At 36.1% G+C, this 23,101-nt stretch overlaps 3 protein-coding genes across 3 annotated transcripts; all 3 read left to right on the top strand.

The window, feature by feature from the left end:
* Window positions 1–8,741, top strand: LOC117616616 (cyclic nucleotide-gated ion channel 1-like). The gene is made up of 7 exons (XM_034345990.1): window positions 1–137; window positions 285–795; window positions 919–1,116; window positions 2,315–2,619; window positions 7,529–7,640; window positions 7,755–8,006; window positions 8,099–8,741. Exons 1-7 carry the CDS (start codon window positions 82–84, stop codon window positions 8,672–8,674), a joined length of 2,010 nt encoding a protein of 669 aa, XP_034201881.1. The 5' UTR covers window positions 1–81; the 3' UTR covers window positions 8,675–8,741.
* Window positions 8,742–9,820: 1,079 nt separating this feature from the next.
* Window positions 9,821–12,388, top strand: LOC117615782 (vicilin Car i 2.0101). Its single transcript, XM_034344937.1, has 6 exons — window positions 9,821–10,426; window positions 10,520–10,695; window positions 10,866–10,982; window positions 11,070–11,348; window positions 11,607–11,952; window positions 12,062–12,388. The coding sequence occupies exons 1-6, from the start codon at window positions 9,847–9,849 to the stop codon at window positions 12,205–12,207; spliced, it is 1,644 nt and encodes a 547-aa protein (XP_034200828.1). The 5' UTR covers window positions 9,821–9,846; the 3' UTR covers window positions 12,208–12,388.
* Window positions 12,389–19,211: 6,823 nt separating this feature from the next.
* Window positions 19,212–22,670, top strand: LOC117614081 (proteasome subunit beta type-2-A). Its single transcript, XM_034342763.1, has 3 exons — window positions 19,212–19,549; window positions 19,660–19,783; window positions 21,996–22,670. The coding sequence occupies exons 1-3, from the start codon at window positions 19,392–19,394 to the stop codon at window positions 22,326–22,328; spliced, it is 615 nt and encodes a 204-aa protein (XP_034198654.1). The 5' UTR covers window positions 19,212–19,391; the 3' UTR covers window positions 22,329–22,670.
* The last annotated feature ends 431 nt before the right edge of the window (window positions 22,671–23,101 follow it).

The following is a 23,101-nucleotide window of genomic DNA, read 5'->3' as shown; positions in this document are numbered from 1 at the left end:
ATCCCATTTTCTCTTTCACTGTCTGGTTAATACAGGCTTCGAGTAAGTAGTGGAGTAAACACTGATCAGGCATTGTTTTTCATGGATAGCACCAGACTAGCTTCAGATCCGGAGAAGCAGACGCAGAAATCAGAGGGGTTAGTACTTCTTTACATAAATAAATAAATCATTTTTGTATAGATTATTAGAGAGAGAGAGAGAGAGAGAGAGAGAGAGAGAGAGAGAGAGAGAGGGTTTCAATGATGGGTACAAGTTTGGTAATATTTGTTTGTGTCATTTTCCAGACGGGTTAAAACGGGGATAATGTATGCTGCCGCGATAAAGGAGATTTGTAATCCACAGGGGCAATACGTTCACATATGGAATAAGATGTTTGTAATATCGTGTGTGTTTGCTGTCTCACTGGACCCTTTGTTCTTTTACATTCCAATCATCGATCAGCAAAATAAGTGCCTTCAAATGGACAAAGTGTTGCAGACTGTTGCTCTTATTTTACGATCACTCACGGATGTCATTTTCCTGCTGCATTTCATCTGTGAAATCTGTGACGGTCTCAAAACTCAAACCAAGAAAAAGTCGCCGCCGTCGACGTCGGAGACTAAATTGGCCTCAGATACTCCCAAAACTACGGCCCCAAACACCCAGAGCAACGGACATTCCAATTCCAAGGTAGAAACTGGTGAACATTCGGGTCCCAAATCAAAAAAAAGGTTGATTGGAGTTGCCCAGGAATTAATGCCGTGGTTATCTGTCTCCATCATAATTGACTTTTTCGCTCTCCTTCCCATCCCGCAAGTAAGACAAATTAAACTCTAATTAATTATTTTGTGTAGCTCTTAATTTTAAGTTAACCACATAGTTCATCTAATTAAACGACTTCTAACACTTTAATTTTTTTTTTTTTTTTTTTTAATCCAGCTGCTAATAGTAGTTACTTCTGACAAAATGAGGGGCTTTGGATATTTGGAACATAAAAAGGTTATGAATATCCTTCTTCTTGGTCAATACCTACCAAGGATGTACCGAATTCACATATCCTCCAAAGAACTCAAAAGGACTACTGGAATATGGGTTAAAGGTCTATTCAATTTTTTCCTCTATATTCTTGCAAGTCATGTAAGTCTCATCTCAATTCATTTCTATTTTTGTTGTTGGTAATTACTAATGTAAAATGATATTTAAAATTTTTTTTTTTTAACAAAAAGGGTTTAGGCTATAAAAAAAAAGAAAAAAGAAGACGTTTTTTCTTATTTAATTTTTTTAGCAAGGTGGTAAGAAAGCTGTAAAAATATTTGGATAAATTGAAGGATATATGGGAAAAATAGTAGTAGAGTCTAGTTGTAAATGAATACCATTTGGCTTATGAGATGTATACATAATGGATTTGTTAAAAACTCAAAAGGAAACCCACTATTACATTGTTTAATTATAATTTGTTTGTAAGGAGAAATTGATTCATGCCAGTGCTTTTCTTTGTAAGTAGCAAGGGCAAGGTCTCCCGCACTTACTACTTGATCAGTTGCTAGATGTTCCATGTCTATTGGGCTAAGTGGTGTTTTTTTTATAGTACAAGTGGTAGTCTAAATTATAGGGGAGGGAAATTTCTCACACATACAACTATAATGCTGTGAGAATTCAAATATGAGACTTCTGGTATGTGTGTATGATACATATGTATGCATACACATATATATACATATATGTAGGTACCCCTCAAACTTATTTTTGTCACCAATTGTAGGAGCATGTCCACTCCAAAAGGCTAAGGCTAAGGCAAAGGTAAGGCAAGGGTTGCTACTATTCACGTGAATAGTAGTAGCCTTGCCTTTTTTGGTTCCACCCCAAAAGGCTAGGGCAAGGGCAAGAAAAAAAAAAGAATATGCAACAAAATATAAACTTGTTATGTATTTATAGGGAAAGTGAATAAAATTGTTATGTATTTATAGGGAAAAATTCATAATTTTTTGGTATTTTTCAATTTTTTTTTTGCTCGCTAACGTCAGCATGACGTCACCGTTAACGTCAGCTCCCTCGGGCTGAAGCCCATGCAAGATCTGCCATTGGGTTTGCCCGGGCTGGTGGGACCCAGGCATTGCCCAGACTGTTAGTTGCGCGCTGGAGGTCCAAACCCTTCAAAAGGGGCCTCCTACCAGGGCTAAAGGCCCTGAGCTGGAGATGCTCTAACAAGACATCTTTTTGGCTGTTTAATTTCATTAATGTAGAAATTCATAACATCTCCATACATGATGTTTTCTTAATGCATCAATTAATCATTAGTTAATATGAAGGTTGTTAATTAATTTTTTTATTTTAGATACTCGGAGCTTTTTGGTACTTCTTTTCTATTCAACGAGAGATATCATGCTGGCACCAGACCTGCGTAAATCATAGTATTGATTCCGCACAATGTATCAACACTGTCTACTGCAATGGTCAAACTACTACTTCAAGAAATATCACATTTGTGAACGAGCATTGCCCGTTAGATACTCCTGATAATGCTACGTCGTCATTTAATTTTGGAATATTTCTTGATTCCCTTAAGAATCAAAACACAGAGCACATAAAGTTTGGAAAGAAGTTCTTTTACTCTTTTTGGTGGGGCCTGCGAAACCTAAGGTATGTAGCTCAGCCACATTATAATTGTTTATAAGCTCATGGATAATTAGCATCTGTGATATTGCTTGATCATGTGACTAATATATTTGTTAAACGTAATGCATTTGTATCAGTTGTTAAGTAGAAATGTGTCTCTTGAGAAGAGCTATATTTAAAAAGAGTTGTATTTCTTAGAAGTCTAGAGTTGTGTCTGCAGCTCTTGGAACTAATCCAAGAGTTATGTATGTTTATGAAAAGGTCTGAATGTTATTATATATAGCCAATGTAATAGGCTGCTGTAATACGAAAGAAGTTAACAAAAATCAGTTTGAATAATTCTATGTTTTACAAACACTCTCTGCCTCACTTTATATGTCCATCATATACTTCAGTTTTGTGATCATTCCTCCAACAAATTTGGTACCAGAGCAGTATTTGATCTTATCGCTACCGCTGTGATTAGCAATGGCATCAAGTTCAAATTCCTCTACCATTGGGAATATCCAGAATCTAATGCCTATTTTTTATGGTGAGAATTATGAGTATTGGAGTGTTCAAATGAAGACTCTGTTCATCTCCCAGGATCTTTGGGATATTGTTGAAGATGGGTATGAGGAGCAAGAAATATCAAAAGCAGGAAAGGAAACGCAAGAAAAGCAGCAGACTTACAAGGAAAATAAGAAAAAAGATGCCAAGGCGTTGTTTCTAATTCAACAAGGAGTAAGCAAAAATCTTTTTCCAAGATTACTTCCAGCAACAACATCAAAGCAGGCTTGGGAAATTCTCAAAATTGAGTTCAAAGGTTCAGAAAAAGTTATCTCAATCAAACTGCAATCCTTATGGCGGGAATTTGATAACTTACTTATGAAAGACACTGAATCCATTCAAGTATTCTTCACAAAGGTTTCTGGGATTGTGAACCAAATCAAATGTTATGGGGACACTATTCCAGACAAGAAAATCGTAGAGAAAACTTTACGAAGTCTTCCGCCAAAATATGATCATGTCGCTGCTGCAATAGAAGAATCAAAAGATTTATCTACACTTTCTTTACATGAATTAATTGGTTCATTGGAAGCACATGAAAAAAGAATCAACAGATCCACAGAACAATCTGTGGAGCAAGCTTTCCAGTCCAAGGTGAATTCGAAAGAGAAAGAAGACAAACAAAAAGGAGGACAATTCCAGAAATCTCAAAATGGGAGAAACAAAAATTTTGGGCGTAGAAACTACAACAAAGGAGGCAATAGTTTCAATAATCAACAACAAGGCAGCAGTCTCAATCATCAAGAAGGAAGCAACAGTTCCAATAATCAACAAGGAAGCAGCAATTCAAATAATCAAAATGGAAGATCATCCATTCAATGCTATGTTTGCAACAAATATGGGCATAAAAGTGCAGATTGCCGATACAAATGTACCCGATGCAGGATACCCAATCATTCACAAAGAGACTGCAGATATCAGAAAAACAATGAAGCAAATTTTACGGAGAACAATGACTCTCAAGAGCAATTATTTTATACATGTTTCAGTTCTCATAAAGATTCCCAAGATGTTTGGTACGTGGATAGCGGATGTAGTAATCATATGACAGGAAATAAGCAATGCTTTGTCAAGTTAGAAGAAAAAGTGAACTCACAAGTCAAGCTTGGTGATGGAAAACTACACAACGTGGAAGGCAAGGGTATCATTTCTGTGCAAACAAAAGGAGGTATTCCAAAACTTGTCTATGATTGGTGATGGAAAACTACACAACGTGGAAGGCAAGGGTATCATTTCTGTGCAAACAAAAGGAGGTATTCCAAAACTTGTCTATGATGTGCTGTATGTTCCTAATTTGGCTCAAAATTTACTAAGTGTTGGACAACTTTTGCAAAGAGGATTCTTGGTGAAATTTGAAGATGATTATTGTGTTATTTCTGATAAAAAGAATAACACTTTGATGGCAAAGATAAAAATGACAGCAAACAAAGTTTTTCCGCTGCTGATGACATCAAAAGAAAATTTGGCTTTAGAAGCAGAAAAAGTTGATGGGTCATTGTTATGGCATTTAAGATATGGGCATTTGAATCAAAGAAGCTTGCAGCTGTTACACCAGAAAAGTATGGTGGTTGGACTTCCCTCCATTCACTCTGAAAAGGAAATATGTGAGGGCTGTATCTTTGGAAAATTCCATCGATTACCATTCTCACAATCATCTTGGAGAGCAAAAGCCCCTCTTGAATTGGTACATGCAGATATTTGCGGACCAACTCGTACACCATCCTTCAATAACAAAAGGTACTTCATTCTATTCGTAGATGATTTCTCAAGGATGATGTGGGTATATTTCTTAGAACAAAAGTCAGAAGCATTTTCTGTTTTCAAGCAATTCAAAGCTTTTGGAGAAAATCAAAGTGGTCACAATTTGAAGGTGTTAAGAACAGATCGTGGTGGAGAGTTTACATCAAATGAATTTTCTGAATATTGCAAAAGCAATGGTATTAAAAGAGAGTTGACAGCAAGGTACACCCCACAGCAAAATGGAGTTGCCGAACGAAGAAATCGAACCATTGTCGAGATGGCAAGAAGCATGTTGAAAGCAAAGAGTCTGCCAAATACATTTTGGGCTGAAGCAATTCATACAGCAGTTTTTATTCTTAATCGGTCTCCAACCAAAGCAGTCAAAGATAAGACTCCTTTTGAAGCATGGCATCGTTTTAAACCAAAGGTGGATTTCTTCAAGATTTTTGGGTGCACTGCATATGCACATATCCCTTCTCAAAAGAGAGAAAAATTTGATGAGAAAGGTGAGAAATATATTTTTGTGGGATATAGTGATCAGTCCAAAGCTTACAGATTAATTGATCCAAGAACCAAAAGTTTGGTAATTTCTAGAGATGTTATTTTTGATGAACTCAAAGCTTGGAAATGGGAGAATTAAAATATTGAAGTGCCAAGATTTTTTGAGGAACCAGATTCATCACATTCAGAAGAAACTCAGTTCCTTCAAAGTCCAATTCCAAGTGCAGGGACAGCTGATCCTAGTTCACCAGATTCAACTCCTAGACTAAACGCAAGAACGCGTTCATTGGCAGATATATATGAGTCATGTGATCTTGCTTTGAGTGCTTTGGAGCCTCAAAAATTCGAGGAAGCTGTAAAAGAAAATATTTGGCAAGATGCAATGGATGAGGAAATAAGAGTTATCAAGAAAAATAGAACATGGGAACTTGTTGATCGACCCAAATCAAAAGATATCATTGGACTTAAATGGGTCTACAAGACAAAGTTTAATGAAGATGGCTCAATCCAAAAGCATAAGGCTCGTTTGGTTGCAAAAGGATATTCTCAACAACCAGGAATTGATTTTAATGAGACGTTTGCTCCGGTAGTTCGAATGGAGACTATAAGAACTGTTTTGGCTTTGGCTGCACAACTGAAGACAAAGGTTTATCAATTGGATGTCAAATCTGCATTTTTAAATGGAGAACTTGAAGAAGAGGTTTATGTGGAGCAACCTCAAGGTTATGTTGAGAAAGGGAGGGAAGATAAAGTTTATCGCCTCCGTAAAGCCTTATATGGCTTAAAGCAAGCGCCAAGAGCCTGGAACAACAAAATTGATCACTATTTTCAGCAAAATGGATTTACAAGAAGCTTAAGTGAGCCATCACTTTATCTCAAGAAAGAAGGTACACATGATTTTCTGATTTTGTGCCTCTATGTTGATGATTTGATTTATACAAGCACAAATCCAAGGATGGCAGAAGTTTTCAAGAAGAACATGATGAAGGAATATGAGATGACAGATTTAGGCACTATGAGATATTTTCTTGGTATACAAGTTCAACAATCAGATGAGGGAATATTTATTTCTCAAGGGAAGTATGCTGAAAATCTGTTGAAAAAATTCAATATGTTGAAGAGCAAGCCAATGGATACTCCAATGGCAATTAATTTGAAGCTTACAAGTAACGATGGAGCACCTAAGTTTGATGCATCCATATATAAAAGTGTGGTTGGTTCATTAATTTATCTTACAAATACAAGGCCAGATATTGTTCATGCTGTAAGTGTGGTATCTAGATTCATGAGTGATCCAAGTAATCACCATTTTGCTGCAGTAAAAAGAATACTCAGATACATACAAGGAACCAAGGGATATGGTATTAGATATACACAAGAGAAGAAAGCACAGTTAGTTGGCTACACAAACAGTGACTGGGCAGGTGCAATTGATGATAGAAAGAGCACCTCTGGACATGTGTTTTTCTTGGGAAGTAAAGTTATATCATGGTCGTTGAAGAAGCAAAGTACAGTGGCATTACAACAGTCGAAGCAGAGTATATTTCAGCCACAAGTGCAGCATGTGAAGCAGTTTGGATTAGAAGAATATTAGCAGATCTTCGTCAAGAACAAAACACTCCAACAAAATTGTACTGTGATAAAAAAGCACATAGAACTTCGTCATCATTTTATCATAAAATTGGTTGAAGACGGAGAGATTGAATTGAAATTCTATGGTACTGATGAGCAGATTGCAGATGTTTTTACAAAAGCACTTCTAAGAGAGAAGTTCTACTAATTCAGAGAAAAGCTAAATGTCGCAGGACAAATGCATTAAGAGGGAGTGTTAAACATAATGCATTTGTATCCGTTGTTAAGTAGAAGTGTGTCTCTTGAGAAGAGCTATGTTTAAGAAGAGTTGTATCTCTTAGAAGTCTAGAGTTGTGTCTGCAACTCTTGAACTAATCCAAGAGTTATGTATGTTTATGAAAAGGTCTGAATGTTATTATATATAGCCAATGTAATAGGCTGCTGTAGTACGAAAGAAGTTAACAAAAATCAGTTTGAATAATTCCCTGTTTTACAAACACTCTCTGCCTCACTTTATATTTCCATCATATACTATTCAGTTTTATGATCATTCCTCCAACAATATTTGCAGTAACTTCGGCACGAATCTCACAACAAGTACGTATGTGTGGGAAAACTTGTTTGCAATTCTTATTTCTGTCATTGGCTTGCTGCTATTTCTATATCTGATTGGAAATGTGCAGGTTGGTATATACTGAATTTCTATATCTATATTATAATTTTATATTTGAGCTTAATTAATTCAGGGCCCCTGTTCATCCAATATATATAATGTTGTGTTTTTGTTGGGGAGACAGACTTTTATGCAGATGCAAGCTACAAAATCAGAGGAGATGAGGAAAAAAATTAAGATAAAGAAGCTAGATATACAAAGCTGGATATCCAAAAATAAAGTCCCAGATGATATAAAGAAAGAAATCATGAAAAGCGTAAAGCAAAAACTGAAAGAACACAAAGATGCTGATCTCCAGAATGACCTATACTCTATTCTTCCCGGGAAAACCAGAACATCTCTAAAGCGTTGTCTTTGCATGGACGCATTTAAGACAGTATGTTCCTCAACCACAATCTCTCTCTCTCTCTCCACTTCATTATCAGTAAGGGATTTGATTAATTATTTTTCAATGAAATGTGTGTGTAGGTACCCATGCTTGAAAACATGAGTAAGAAAGTGTTGGAAATGATGTGCGAATATCTGAAGCCAGTGATGTACAACGAGAACAGCTTCCCTTTCCGAATGGGAGATCCACTGGATCGCATGCTCTTCATTATTGACGGGACAATGTGGACTTACTCTGGTGGTGGTGGCGATGAAGCTGCTACTTCCCCATCAAATATTTCGACATTATTAGTGGCCAAGCCCCTTGGGAAAGGTGAGATTTATGGGGAAGAGCTTCTGAGTTGGGCATCACCCTCTATCACCCAACTTCCGATCTCCACCAAACACCTCAAAAGTCAGACAAAAGTGGAAGCCTTTGCTCTCATGGCCAAGGACTTAGCAACTATAGTCTCCAGGTACGAACTACAGTGGGAAAACAACAAGGGTGACAAATCTCAACAGGTGAAGGAGGACATGGCACTGTCTAAAATAGAAACGGTACTAGTCCCTCAATTTCGTTTGACCCGCAATAAAAAGCGTCACACCACCTCAACAAAAAGGGTTACATTACAGGTGGGTTCAAATAACTTGTCAACAATACCACCGCCGATCAATTAGCATCTGCACAAATTATATATGTATTGGGATAGGATAGGAAGTATGCAACACAATATTTTTCTGTGTACTGCATCTGCATGCTTGTTCTTAGTCTCTGATGAAGGTACTTTATGTCAAACTTATTAAGCATAAATAACTAAAAACACTTAACCTTGAAGCTATAAAATTGTCGAGATATTTTAGAACTGATACAAGAGCTCTTTCCCTCAATTTGATCCCTCTCATATTCATTTAGATGGGATGAATATTTTATGGGATGTTTATTATTTCATAATTGGAATGAATCGGAGTCACTCCAAGACATTCTATTGAAGTGTTTACTAACTACCTAGAATCAGAATGAAAGTGATGTTGACTCCCATTTGTTTACTAATTATCAAGAATCGGAATGAAACTGATCATGATTACTAAAATTCCCTTTTACACACTAAAAAAGCCCCTTTTACAAAATAAATTATATTTTTATACACAACGTACGTACTAGTATGTAACCCCAAAAAAAAAATTACACTTTGTTTTCGAAAACAACTTGATTTATAATTAATCATAACAAATATTTGTATTATTGATTCAATATAGCTTTTGGGATGTTCCCACTGACATTTTACCAAAAATTTTGATTGCAAATTATTTTACAAATTTGTTTGATATCCGTATATATTAATCATATTAAAAAATGTTTTAAAATACTATGCCTCATTTGGACCGCTTTATAAACAATAAATACAAAAAATATACCAACTTTGCTTGATTTATAATTTCAAGAATTTATAATACAAATAAATCTATATAGTTGAAATATTTAAGAAATTACAAAACAAAAAAAGTAAAGGATGGAGAAAAAAAAAACCACGGTCCACAGCCCCTATCCCAAGAATTAAAAATCAAATATATTAACAGAAATGATTTAACAAATAAATAAATAAATAGTAGCGAAAAAAAAAAAATTAAAGAAACAAACAAAACAAGATAATCGAAATTTAACCCGATGGTCCAGACACAATATTGGTCCGACAAAATATATTCGTCCTTATTTTCTCAGATGGCTAGGACACTGGTCACCTTGCATGTAATGTGCACGGCCAAATGTACACACTGCATGCTCAGCCATGCCTTATTAAAAGCCTCTCACTATAAACAAACACCTGATATAACAAACTATAGCCCTAAACATGGCGATCAAGATCACCATCAAAGCTAGCTATAAGCTCCCTTTCTTCTTCTTCTTCCTCTCCACTCTCTTCCTAGCCTCCTCCTCTGTAACACCACTGATCAACGCCCTCAGTGATTATCATAATCAGAAATGCCAGCAGTCGATTTGCAGAGGCGTTGGCGGCCGCCATAGCTTGTTAAGATCCAAAGATCATCCTCAAGATGCTCGAGAGGAATACTTTTATTGCTCGCAGAGCTGCGGAACGAGTGAGGACCCCGAACAGTGCGAGACAGAGTGTCGAGAGCGATTTGACGAGCAATTGAAGAAAGAAGCTGAAGAGCAGCAGAAGGGACAAGATGAGGAGGAGGAGGAGGGGCCGACTTTTAATCCCAACCCTTACTATTTCCCCAAGTTCGGGTTGAGGCCTAGGTTTTTGGCTGAAGAAGGTGCCTATTTTGTCCTTGGGAGCTTTGCCAGGCTCTCGCATTTGCTCCGGGGAAGAATTCAAAACTACCGCGCTGCCTTGCTTCAGACTACGCCTGGCACTTTTGTTCTCCCTTACCACCTCGACGCCGAATCCATTTTTGTTGTTTGGAACGGTGAGACATGGAAACTAGTTTCAAAATTGTAGTTATTATATTGAGTCGATTTTGTTTTGCTTAATTTAATTAAATTGGAATTACAATTTACAGGAAGAGGCACTCTCACTCTTGTGATGAAGGACACGAAACAGTCCTTCAAGATTGAAAATGGAGATGTAATTAGAGTTCCTGCCGGGGCTACCACCTACTTGATTAACAATCACACCACAGAAAATCTTAGCCTCGTACAGCTCTTCCAGCCAGTCAACACTCCTGACCTATTTGAGGTAATTAAATTTTTGTTTTTGTTTTCTTTTTCGAATTTCTATGCTAGCTATTAGAAAAACCTACTTAAAATTTTCACATAGAAACGTGAAAATGAGTTACTTCTTTTCTTTTAGGAAAAAAAAACTTTTATAGAATTTTTTATAGGAATTGCTTTGATCATTGGCTGCAGGAATTCTTCCCTGCTGGTTATAAAGATCCCGAACCCGGGTCAGACTATAGTTTTTTGCACGGTACCGAGTCATACTACAGCGTTTTCAGCAATGACCTTCTTGAAGCTGCCTTTGATGTAAGTTTGTTTTTTTCTTCCTTAAATATTTCCCTTTTATTTCTTTTTAATTTGTTCATTTACACTAATTGCTAATTTGATTATCAGGTCCCAAGAGAGCAGCTAGAAAAGGCCTTTGGACAGCAGAAGCGGGAGGGCATGATCATAAGAGCCTCAAAAGAGCAACTCGACGCATTGAGTAAACAAGCTTATCCATGGTGGCGCAAACTAGTCCCTTGGTCTATGGGTAGTGATTTAAATTTCAATCTGCTAAGCCAAAGACCTCTGCACTCCAACAACTATGGCAAGTTCTATGAGGCTTCCCCTCAGGAGTTCAAACAGCTCCAGGACATGAATGTCTCAGTCGCTATGCTTGACATCAATCCGGTAGGGCAAAACTTAAAACATTAATTCCCAGAAGAAATTTAATTCCATATACAAATGTTTTAGTAAGGGAAATTTAAAAACTAGCTATTGCAAGGGGATTGTACTTCAAGCAGTTAAGAACAGTTCCCCTTGCACCCTCAGGTCCTGTGTTCGAATCCCTTCACTCCTCCCTCTTCCAATATTACTTGTATAAAAGATTAAAAACAGTGAGACAATGCATGTGTACTTGATGAATTAAAATCTGTGAAATTTTTGCAGGAAGCTATGATGGTGCCACACTACAATTCTAAAGCAACATATTTGATGATGGTGGTAGATGGAATGGGATACTTTGAAATGGCCTGCCCAAAGTTCACAATACCAGCGAGCGAAGAAGAGATGGAGTATCAAGAAGAGCAAGCAGATCAGCAGAGCGGAGTGTACAGCAAGGTAAGTGGCAAGCTTTCCCTTGGTGATGTCTTTGTGATCCCAGCAGGCCATCCTGTGTCTATTGTTGCCCAAAACAACAACAACAACAACAACAACAACGGCAACCAAAACCAGAAATTGAGAATTGTGGGATTCGGAATCAATGCCGGAAACAACATAAGGAACTTCTTAGCAGGTAAATTGTTAATCAAGTCAGACTTAATATGCTTAATAATTACATTTTGTTTTAATTAACTGGGTGTGTATATAAATGATATGTTCTCTGCTTTGTTAAATATATGCAGGGCAAGAGGGCAACATAATGAAGCAGATGGAGAGAGAGGCTACGCAGCTGACATTTGGGCAAGAGATGGAACAAGTATTGACCAGTCAGAAGCAATCTTATTTTGTGCCTGCCTCGAGAAGAGGGAGCAGCACAGAGAAGGCATAAGCAATCCCAACTGGCTTCAAGTACGTAGAGCAGAAGTAGTATGCTTTGCTCGAGTTTTGAAGTGGCTAGGCTCATGTAGAGTGAGCTTTTTGATTAATTGTGTGTAGAGAGCTCTAGCTAGTTTTGTGCTACATAAATAAATGAATAAATGTGACTAGCTCATAATTAGGTACCATAAAAATAAGAATGAGTGGTAACCAGCAATTTGTTAATTATGGAGTAGATTTATGTCAATTTCAAAATTTACCCCCCAAAAAAAATTCGAAACCCAAAAAAAAAAGAGGCCCATAGCCCATAGTGTTGGTTAAATTTGGGCCGCCCAAAATACAACCCAAAATAAATAAATAAAATGAAAATTAACAATTCGCTTGCTTCAATTTGTTTAAATAAATTCTCAGGAAATGTGAAAACTACAAAGAGAATCCAGATAGTATCTATGACTTATTCCAAATATAAAGAAATCAGATCTGACGCTGAGAGGCCACCTGCGATGGTTGGAGGAAAATCATAACAAAACGAACACAAATAGGGGAAATATTTTGTCTATGAAAATGAGGGAAGAGAAAAAAATGAGGAAGAGAAGAGGGGAGAAGGCATGAAGAATATTGGCTTCCTCCTCCCCTTAAAGTGAAAACGACTCTAGAAGTCTTTTTAAAAAGAGAGGGGCTAGGTTTCTCTGGAGTTCGAGTTATTTTAATTTATTTCAAACTTACGATTGTTTGGACCTCTGGATAATTAATATCACCAAACAAATAAACAAAATCAATTAAATCACAAAACACTTTGTTAAAAAAAACATAAGCCAACATTTCACGTTCTTCCTATGTGGCTTCTATGAACATATGCAAATATTTACTCTTATTATCTAGCTAATAACCATTTAATTCTCAACAGGATAATTTAGGTAAAATATCTCTGATAGATTGTGAAGGATTCTTCTCATTAGATATTTCTTAATTTGCTTAATTTGCATTAATACGGGGAACATCTTCTCACTTGTGGTTTTACTTATAAAAACCTACCAAAGTAACACCAATTGACAAGCATTGCCTTCATTCTTCTTATTCTTCCAATCCAGAGTCTCATAGCTGTCTTGAAACAAGCATTCAAAATGGCCAAGCTCTTTGCTCCCTTGTACTTGCTTCTCGCCGTCTTTGTATTCACCTCAGGTTTGTGTTCTTCTTTTTTGTACATTTGCACCCACATTTGATGTTAATTAACATGATTATGAATGAATGAATGGAATAATTCTTTCTGCAGTTTGTCACAATGTTTCCATGTCACAGCATCAATCTGAACTATTATCCAATAAAATTATATATGAACTATATATATGTGGTTTTTATTCATAATTTTACAACATAACACGTTAAATATTAATTTATTATTTAGCTTAAGTAAGTTATTTTATTTTTATGAACAGTAAGAAGAATGGTGCCAATGGTGAATGCAGATGAATGTTCACTAGCATCTATTGGCGGCGGTTGTCCCGACGAGGACGAGTGCACCATGACATGCATTACTTGTTATCGGAATGTTGGGCATGTCAGATCCTACTGTCGTTCTGGTGGCGAAGGGATTCCATTTGATTCATGTATTTGTGTCATGTCCGATGGTGCTCCTTGCAACCCTATTGGTCCACCAAAGTGCCCGAACTGGCCTCGATCTATTTCTGCTGCTGCCAATTTCACCGCAAATTAATTTACACTAATTTTAATGCAGAAAACCATTTACATTATCGTATACTGCCAAGATTGAGAACAAGATATCAGTTTGATGCAATAAATGAATAATGGCAAAGGTTTATGTATTTCATATGTTTGCGAATCATACAAATGAGAAAAATGGTTCTAGCTGCACCTCCCCCGCCCCCACACTCCATTTTCTCCTTGGGGTTTGGTAAACATCATGCTCCTTGTGGTGTGACAATTGGTCTTAGAATTTAACTGCTCATCACCTCTTTTTTTACTAATTCCTTGATACAATCCTTCTCCAACAAGGTTTGTTCAATCTTTTAGCAATCAAATCAAACATTGCCAACACTCAAGTGGTGGTCACAATCATCTATATCTGTATGTGTGACTCCGAATCATTGATTTGGAAATTTTAAATAATTAATCAAACATGGTCTATCAGCAATTTAGACTTGCCCTTCACTTAAACAAATAAAACGTGATAAGCAATTTCCTTATATATTTGCCTTAATGTTGTTTTAATTTTGTACAACAATTTTCAAGAGACTCCGGCTTCGCGAGCAAAAATCCAGAACCATCCATTCCTTCGCATTTCAACAAGGTCAGTTTCTTGCTCTTCTTCACTTTTTCACTCAATTTTCGAATTTGAAATTCAAGAATTTCAAAGGATCGTGTACCGAAAGAAGAAAAATATAATATAAAAAAGGAGGTAGATTGACCGTGTGGTTCTTGTGTAATTATAACCACGATTTCAACCTTTTTGTTTGGACCTCTGGATAATTAATATCACCAAACAATAACCTTTTTCTTTTAAGAGAATTAGAGATAATAAAGAAACAAAATCAAGTTAAATCTCAAAATACTTTGTTTAAAAAAATAATCATAATAAGCCAACCTTTTTCTTTTAAGGGTAAATATTCAAATATTTACCCTTATTATCTGGCTAATAACCATTTATATCCTCAATAGGAAACTTTTATAGGTAAAATATCTCTGATAGATTGTGAAGGATTCTTCTCATTAGATATTGCTTAATTTGCTTAAGTTACTTAGTTTTGCATTAATATAGGGAAAATCCTCTCACATGTGGTTTACTTATAAAAACTTACCAAAGTAACACCAATTGACAAGCATTACCTTCATTCTTCTTATTTTTCTAATCCGCAGTCTCATTGCTGTCTTAAAACAATCATTCAAAATGGCCAAGCTCTTTGCTCCCTTTTACTTGCTTCTTGCCCTCTTTGTATTCACCTCAGGTTTGTGTTCTTCTTTTTCGTATATTTGCGCCCACATTTGATACATGATTATGGATGAATGAATGGAATAATTCTTTTCGCAGTTGTCACAATGTTGCCATGTCGGTGCATCAATCTGAACTATTATCCAATAAAATTATATGATCTATATAAATGTGTGTGGTCTTTATTCACAATTTTACAACATGACACGTCGCATACTAATTTATTATTTAGCTTACGTAAGTTGTTTTATTTTTCTGGACAGTAAGAAAAATGATGCCAATGGTGAATGCCGATGAATATACACTAGCAACTATTGGCGGCGGCTGTCCCGACATTGACGAGTGCGCCTTGACATGTAGTACTTGTTATCGGAATGTTGGGCGTACCAGATTTTACTGTGAATCTGCTGGCGGAATTGATTCATGTATTTGTGCCATGGCCAATGGCGCCCCTTGCAACCCTCCTGGCTCACCAAAGTGCCCGAACTGGCCTCGATCTATTCCTGCTGCTGCCAATTTCACCGCAAATTAATTTATAATTTTAATCCAGAAAACCATTTACATTATGGTAAGCATAAACAGTAAACATTATGGTAAGCATAAACAGTAAACTGAAACATTCTGCAAAGATAGTTATTAAATCGTTAGCACCAGTACTGCCAATATTGAGAACAAGATATATCAGTTTGATGTAATAATGAATCGCAAAGGTTTATGTATGTTGTCCTTTCATATTTTTGTGAATCATATCAAATGAGAAAAATGGTTCTAGCTGCACCTCCCACGCTCTCACTCTCCATTTTGTCTTTGGGGTTTGGTAAATAACATGTTCCTTGTGGTGTGACTTGGTCACAGAATTGAATTTCTCATCACCTCTTTTTTTGCCAATTCCTTGATACAATCCTTCTCCAACAAGGTTTGTTCAATCTTTTAGCAATCAAATCAAGCATATTGCCCAGGAAATCAACCTTAGAGGAGGGGTGAATAAGGTTAATTATAAATTTAAATTAAATGCGGATAATTAAATTGACAAGCACAATAATAAAGAGATAGGGAAATAGAGATTCAAACTTAGAGATTTATACTGGTTAGTCCACCTGACCTACATCCAGTGCTTGAGTTTGATCCACTACGTTGGAAAACTCCTTGCAAGTGAAATCTTTACATTCCTAGAGCACATCACTCCTTCACAGCTAGAGCACACCACTCTAACATACAAGGTGGAAGACACCTTTCTTACCTTACAGGGTCAAACCAACCCCTTTTACAAGTTTGAATAAAATAACTCTCAAAACAGAAAACTCTCCTATTTGAGTGGGATATACAATTGAAGCTCACTCAATGGTAACTCTCCTTTCTGAGTAGATAATACAGAAGTAATTCGAACACTAGAACTCTCGCATGAATTTGAACAGGATTGGCTCAAGAGAAAATGATATTCAGAGTATGATGAATGCTTGTAAGCTTGGATGAATATATTGAGTTCTTATATGTACCAAAAATCTGAATACATATTTTTAAGTATAGAAATATAGTTGTTGGAAATCATTGTGCCGTTAGGAATATAGGCGTTTGGAAATAATTGAGCCGTTAGGAAAATGGCCGTTGAAATATTTGTTTTTATATTTTTATTACTCCATTTACTTAAGTTTACAATGTAAATAAAGAAGTAACCCCCATTTGGATTCAAATAAAAATATTAGAAAATTCCCACCAAATCAAAATATGACAAATCAGTTTTAGTTCAAAATACGATTTAGACTAAAAATGATGGCTCATTAAGTCAATATATACTTTGTATAAAAATTCCTTAAAATCATGTTTTCTTATTTGATGTGTAGGAAATAAAAGCTGCCAAAAATTATCTTGAGAAAATGGTTATTCTGAAAAATCATTTTTCATACTTAGCCAATATTTTATAAAACAATTTTTCATCTATGATATGAATGAATGCATGAAAGGAACTAAGGTTAATCTAGGTAAAAAGCCTTAGATGTTCAATCCACAAATAGTTTTACAACAATAACCTAACTCTTTTGTATTGGATAAATATTTGCTTGAGTGTCGACTTCTTACTCAGTGTTCTAAATGTCTTCCAATGTGTACAGTATCTTTGATCCATTTAAGAATACCTTTCTCCTTACAACTTATCACAGTTAAAATACATTAGATAAATAAGAAACAACTTATTATCATCAAGATATGCAGAACATGTTTCTATTAAAAATCGTAAGGCTAACAAAGCATTTGCAAAACTCAAGCGGTGTCTCTTGATGTTTTTCAGTCACAATCATCTATATCTGTATGTGTGAATTTGAATCGTTGACTTGGAAATTCTAAATAATTAATCAAACATGATCTATCAACAATTTAGACTTGTCCTGCCGCACCTAAACAAATAAATATGACAAGCAATTTCCTTACATATTTGCCTTAATGTTGTTCTATTTTTGTGCAGTCAAAATAATGATAACAATCCCGAATGCCCACTATTATATAGCGCATGAGTGTGGCTTTACTAGTGTTTTGAAGTGGCTTAGCTCATGTAGTGTGAGCTTTTTAATTAATTGTGTTTAGAGCTCTAGCTAGTTTATAAATAATATTTTACTTTAATTTTAATTATTGTATAAATTTATATGGACTGTTTTACCACTTAATTGAACCACAATATTAACGGACTTTGACGGCATGACCAATTTAACATTGAATCGAGAGTTGGAGCACCACCACTAGAGTGAAAACAAAAAAATTAACTAAAGGACCAAAATGAAACTCGGACATAAGTTTAGGCACCATTTCGATAAACCCAAAAAAAAATATTGATGCATTCAAGCACAGATGGAGCCTCTACTTCTCCATATAATCACTTTAAGTGATATGAAGTGATTTTAATCACTTAAAATCGAGTGTAAACTGAAAAGACCAACTTTGGCTTACCATTTTTTAACAATCTTTTAAGCCAACACCATATTTTATCTTTCTTATTAGAAATATTAAATTTAATTTTCATAAAATAAAAAAAATATATATATATATATATATTGTATTATAAAAGGACAGTCCTGATCTCTTGGATCCCTGTAGTCCAAGAGATTTATGGTCACTCACCGTTGGATGTAAATTCAACGGTTGACTTGAATCGGGTAATAATATTTATGTCATATTGCATTTATATATATCATTTTGAACCATTGGATTAATATCCAACGGTAGGTGACCACAATGGACTCCTGTGGTCCAAGAGATCGGGACTGTATAAAAGGATATTGTTAATAAGGAGATACTCCTTCTTAATCATAATTTAACACATATGCAAAAATAATTCATCAAAAACAAAAAAACACAAAAACACAAAAAAAAAAAAAAAAAAAAGGTATGCACACATATCACACTGAGGAATATAAAATAAGAAATAACTTTTTTTTCTTTACATGGTAATGAAGGAAGTATTTTTCATTATAAAATAAGAATTTTCTTTTCTTTTCTTTTCTTTTTTAAAATATTTTATAGAATGGGTAAATTACTCAAATAGTCCTCAAACTTGTACGCGATTTACATTTTAATCCATAAATTAAATTATTAGTCCAAATGGTACATAAACTCTATTTTAATCGCTCATTTGATCCAACCGTTACATTTTCTGTTAAATGTAACCAAATTTTAGGGGTAAATACGACTTTTCATAATTAACAAATAAAATAGGGTTAAAATAAATACAAAATTAGAAAATAATTGAAGAAAAAGAGAGGAAAAAATCATGAGACCCAAACCCCCTCCCTTCGATTTCTTCTCCCCTATTCCAATTAATGAGTTTTTATTTTTATTTTAATTATTTTTTTATTTTAACGTACGAAATGACCAATTTGCCCTTATATTTAACAGCAATATTGACAGAATGTAACGGTTGGATCAAATGGGCGATTAAAATAGAATTTATGCACCATTTGAACTAATATTTTAATTTAGGGACCAAAATATAAATCGCGTACAAATTTGATGACCATTTGAGTAATTTACCCATTGGGATTGGCAGAACCGGTTGTAGATATATGTTATTCTGTATGTGGACCAACAAATTGCATACAACCAAACAGGCCCTCTGAGTGAACTTGTTCCTCAAGTCCCCTGCTATTACCTCCAATTTCCTAACCCCAAAAGCGCACACAGTGTGACCCAGCTCCAAAGCAATCAAAAACGCAGAGAGAGAAACAGATCGAAACTCGAAAACCAAGCAGATCAAGAACAAGGCAATGGAGTCCATCTTCGGTTTGGTAGGGGACGGCTTCGCGGTGGTGGCGGCGGACACGTCAGCCGTGCATAGCATACTGGTGCACAAGTCTAACGAAGACAAAATCATGGTGCTCGATTCACACAAACTCGTCGCCGCCAGCGGTGAGCCCGGCGACAGGTGCAACATCTTTTCTTTTTGTTTTTTGTTTTGGAGTTTTATTTTGATTATCGATATCATTGTGGTTTGGAATCTAATTTTAATATTTTTGAAATAATTGGGGGAAATAGAGTTCAGTTCACAGAGTACATACAGAAAAATGTGGCCTTGTATCAGTTCCGTAATGGGATCCCATTGACCACTGCTGCTGCGGCCAATTTCACCCGTGGCGAGCTCGCCACCGCCTTGCGGAAGGTATTGGTTTTTATTTTTTATTTTTTGGTTGATTAAATTTAACTTCTTTGTTCACTACTTGGTTAATTAGAATTTTGCCCAATATTAGGGATCTAGGGTAAAGGTTAATAGTCTCATTTTGTATGTGTTTTTCCGCTTGTGCAAATCTAGGGTTTTTCTTGATTCATTGTGACGTGATCGGGGTTTAAGTTAAGATGCAACAGCGTGGGAATTAAATATATGAAGTGGGTTTCAAGCCCAAAAAAAGAAATAATGATGTGAAGTGGGGAAATTCTTTACTGTGTGGACATTGTTTTTGAGTTTGAGCATGCTGTTGTAATGTCCTCTTGAGTGAGCCAGTTTTGGTGTTTGACTTTATAACCTGAGTAAATTTCTCAATGGCTTCTTTAGTCATTGGTTACAGATCACAGCATTATTAGGGGTGAGGATCCAAACACCTTTCTTATTGTATGCATTAATTACCAGTAACATAGGAGGTGATTGAGCGGGCTAAGTTATATTGCGAAGTTAAGTGATCAGAGACTACCAGTTTGAATTCGTGTATAAAATAATCTTATAGGGAAGGCTGTGGGTTCTGTACATGCTACGTATATGTTGCTTAGTATGTGGTTTGAGAAGAGTTGTAACCCTAGTTAGTCATACTAATGCAATCTAATTTTTATCTTAAATTTGCTCCATCTGTGCATAACTTACGTAAAATGTTTCTATAAACATCCACAATTAAAAATTTAGAAATGAGGTCAAGGGCTATGATCAGAGCCAAGCAACCGCGGGACTTGTTGCATGTACTCCTTTTTCTCTATACCCAAGGTTCTGAAAGAAATATTAAGCTATGATTCATAAGAAACATCCGAACTTCCAATCTCAAGAGAGGGGGCAGCTTCATGGACGGTGCCCGACCTTGTTCGGGCAGTTATTTCCGACGATCGGATTGACAGTCCCGGCTTCTCACAAGTGAATATTCTGATGAAGTTTTCTAACAAACCGAATTAAGCTTCACAGTGCTTCTTTGAAAGTATTTTCATTAGTTAACTACTCAAACTTTTTAATTGAAATGAGGTCGCTTGAGAAGTTCCGTAGAAACTTAATTGAGCTTCCAAGTGTTCCTCTGAAGGAATGGGAGAAGAAAGAGTCTGGCAGAACAAAAAGGGGAAGAAAAGAGCTTCCATGTTGTATTAGCTTTGATTTTGAATATATTTTCTATTGTTTTGGGTTCTAGTTTTCAAAAATGCGGGATACAGTGCGGAGCTGTTGTCAAAACAATAGTGCTTTTTTGTTTCCATATCTTGAAAACTGTATTCTCCAAACTTTAAAAACATTACACCAAATGCTTTTTTCATCTGTTTTACATCAACTACCAAACGCCCCTGAAGTTCACTTCCCTGATTTTATTGATAACAGCCCTAGCCTTAATCACCATGAAACCCAAAGTTATGGAGTAGTTGATGCCTCAACTTCCAGAATCAATTCTAAAATTCTAGTGACTTCTTGCCTTCAAGTCCAACCCTAGTAGTCCTCAAAGTATCCTACCATTCCTCGCCCCCTTTGTTTTTATACATTAAACCTCTATTTGAATTACCATTTGCTTATGGTTTCAAACGAGATTGCGTCTGTATTCTAGAACATTATCTCAGGAATGTTCTTACCATTTCATCAAAGGTCTAGGATATTGAGGGTAAATCACTGTGCTAGTCTGCAGTATTTTATAAGCTTCTCAGTTTTGAGGCTGTTCCTAAGCGTAAGGAGCATCAATGCAATCGTGAATATTTGAAGATGTTATTCCTAGAAATTTGCATAGTAAACTTGGGTTCCCCAAATGGGCTTTACCAGGGGTTTTAGACACTAGCAGTTCACTTTTGTGGGTATCGTCAAAGGAAGGATAAAATTCTTGGGGTGGGGCTTCAAACACACTCAAGAAGGGTTGTATGTACTATGATTTTTCCTTGTGAAGTCACAAATTTTTTCTTTATTGTTTTTGCGACTTCAAACGCTTAGTTTTGAATTTTCTGTATCTAGTGCAAACTCCACTTTGAATTTTCATGTGCTAAGAACAAATAACCATATGGTTAATTTATTGTGTTGTTTACCAAGAAGTCCATTGCTTAGTTTATCCCTGGAAGGCTTTTTTAACTTGACCTTTATTCTTTAAGCCAATAGAATTTTTAAATAGTTGTTAGTTGATGTATAACTTCTCTTTCTTCTTTCTTTTCAGAACCCATACATGGTGAACATCCTTATGGCTGGTTTTGACAAAGAGGCCGGGGCATCCCTATACTACATTGACTACATTGCCTCACTTCACAAGGTTGAAAAGGGAGCCTTTGGATATGGGTCATATTTCGCACTCTCACTGATGGACAGGCACTACCACAGTGGCATGTCTGTGGAGGAAGCAATTGATCTGGTTGATAAGTGCATTATTGAGATCCGGTCGAGGCTGGTGGTGGCTCCCCCCAATTTTGTCATCAAGATAGTTGACAAGGATGGTGCGAGGGAGTATGCGTGGCGGGAATCCATCAGGGATGCTAGTGTTGCTGCCGCATGATCTTTTAATATCTATCATCAGACTTCTGTTTAGTTTACTTTTAAACTTGTGCTGGGTGAATTTGACAATGCTAAGAGGGGAATTTGGTGTCCTGCCAGAACCTATTTAAAATGGTAAAAGTATCTCTGTTCTTGTTTGAAGTTCTGATATGCCGGAATAGCTGTATTTTGAAAACAAAAAAATGATCCTTAAAAGTGCGAGTTTCATTTGTAATGACTGGAGTACTCTTTTTAGGGGAAAGGGTATGTTGAAGAACATGTGGGAGGCTTCATTGTCTCCTCATTCCTTATCTTTTATTTCCTTTTCCTTTTTCCTTGTTGAAAATATCTTTGATTTCTCATTTTCCCTGCGGTTTTTTTATTTATGCAAACACAAATATTCATTGGGTGACTTCAGGATTTCGAACCTCTCCTACACGGGTGGTGGTTATGTTTGGTGTTCATACACAAATAAATCTCTATAATTGTTGTTTTATATTGCAATTGCCCATCTATCAAAGGAACTCGACTTTTGTAAAGAAAAAGTAACTCAACTCTTCTATCATTAGAAAAGTCCCACAAATCAACCAAAAGGCGTGATGCGGTTGGTAAACTGTCTCCTCCAGTTGGTGAGCTACTTGGTGCTTCAATGACGGGGGTTTGAAACTTATTGGAAGCACTTTGGGTACTTGGTGCTTCAATGACGGGGGTTTGAAACTTATTGGAAGCACTTTGGGGTCAGGGGCAAGCCGAACTCTGAGCAGGGATTAATCCCACCGTTCAGGTGTGGGGACA

The sequence above is a fragment of the Prunus dulcis genome, chromosome 1, assembly GCF_902201215.1.
Source record: "Prunus dulcis chromosome 1, ALMONDv2, whole genome shotgun sequence".
NCBI classification, from domain to species: domain Eukaryota; kingdom Viridiplantae; phylum Streptophyta; class Magnoliopsida; order Rosales; family Rosaceae; genus Prunus; species Prunus dulcis.
The sequence above is the reverse complement of the archived record's forward strand: the minus strand, read 5'-3'. Positions and strand labels throughout refer to the sequence as shown.

Excerpts from the sequence above, each read along its gene's own strand:
- LOC117616616 (XM_034345990.1), top strand. The coding sequence starts at position 82 with ATGGATAGCACCAGACTAGCTTCAGATCCGGAGAAGCAGACGCAGAAA. Across the intron at positions 138-284 it reads CAGACGCAGAAATCAGAGGG|ACGGGTTAAAACGGGGATAA; the intron begins GTTAGTACTTCT and ends GTCATTTTCCAG. Across the intron at positions 796-918 it reads CTCTCCTTCCCATCCCGCAA|CTGCTAATAGTAGTTACTTC; the intron begins GTAAGACAAATT and ends TTTTTAATCCAG.
- LOC117615782 (XM_034344937.1), top strand. The coding sequence starts at position 9,847 with ATGGCGATCAAGATCACCATCAAAGCTAGCTATAAGCTCCCTTTCTTC. Across the intron at positions 10,696-10,865 it reads ACACTCCTGACCTATTTGAG|GAATTCTTCCCTGCTGGTTA; the intron begins GTAATTAAATTT and ends CATTGGCTGCAG. Across the intron at positions 11,349-11,606 it reads CTATGCTTGACATCAATCCG|GAAGCTATGATGGTGCCACA; the intron begins GTAGGGCAAAAC and ends AAATTTTTGCAG.
- LOC117614081 (XM_034342763.1), top strand. The coding sequence starts at position 19,392 with ATGGAGTCCATCTTCGGTTTGGTAGGGGACGGCTTCGCGGTGGTGGCG. Across the intron at positions 19,550-19,659 it reads AGCGGTGAGCCCGGCGACAG|AGTTCAGTTCACAGAGTACA; the intron begins GTGCAACATCTT and ends TGGGGGAAATAG. Across the intron at positions 19,784-21,995 it reads TCGCCACCGCCTTGCGGAAG|AACCCATACATGGTGAACAT; the intron begins GTATTGGTTTTT and ends CTTTCTTTTCAG.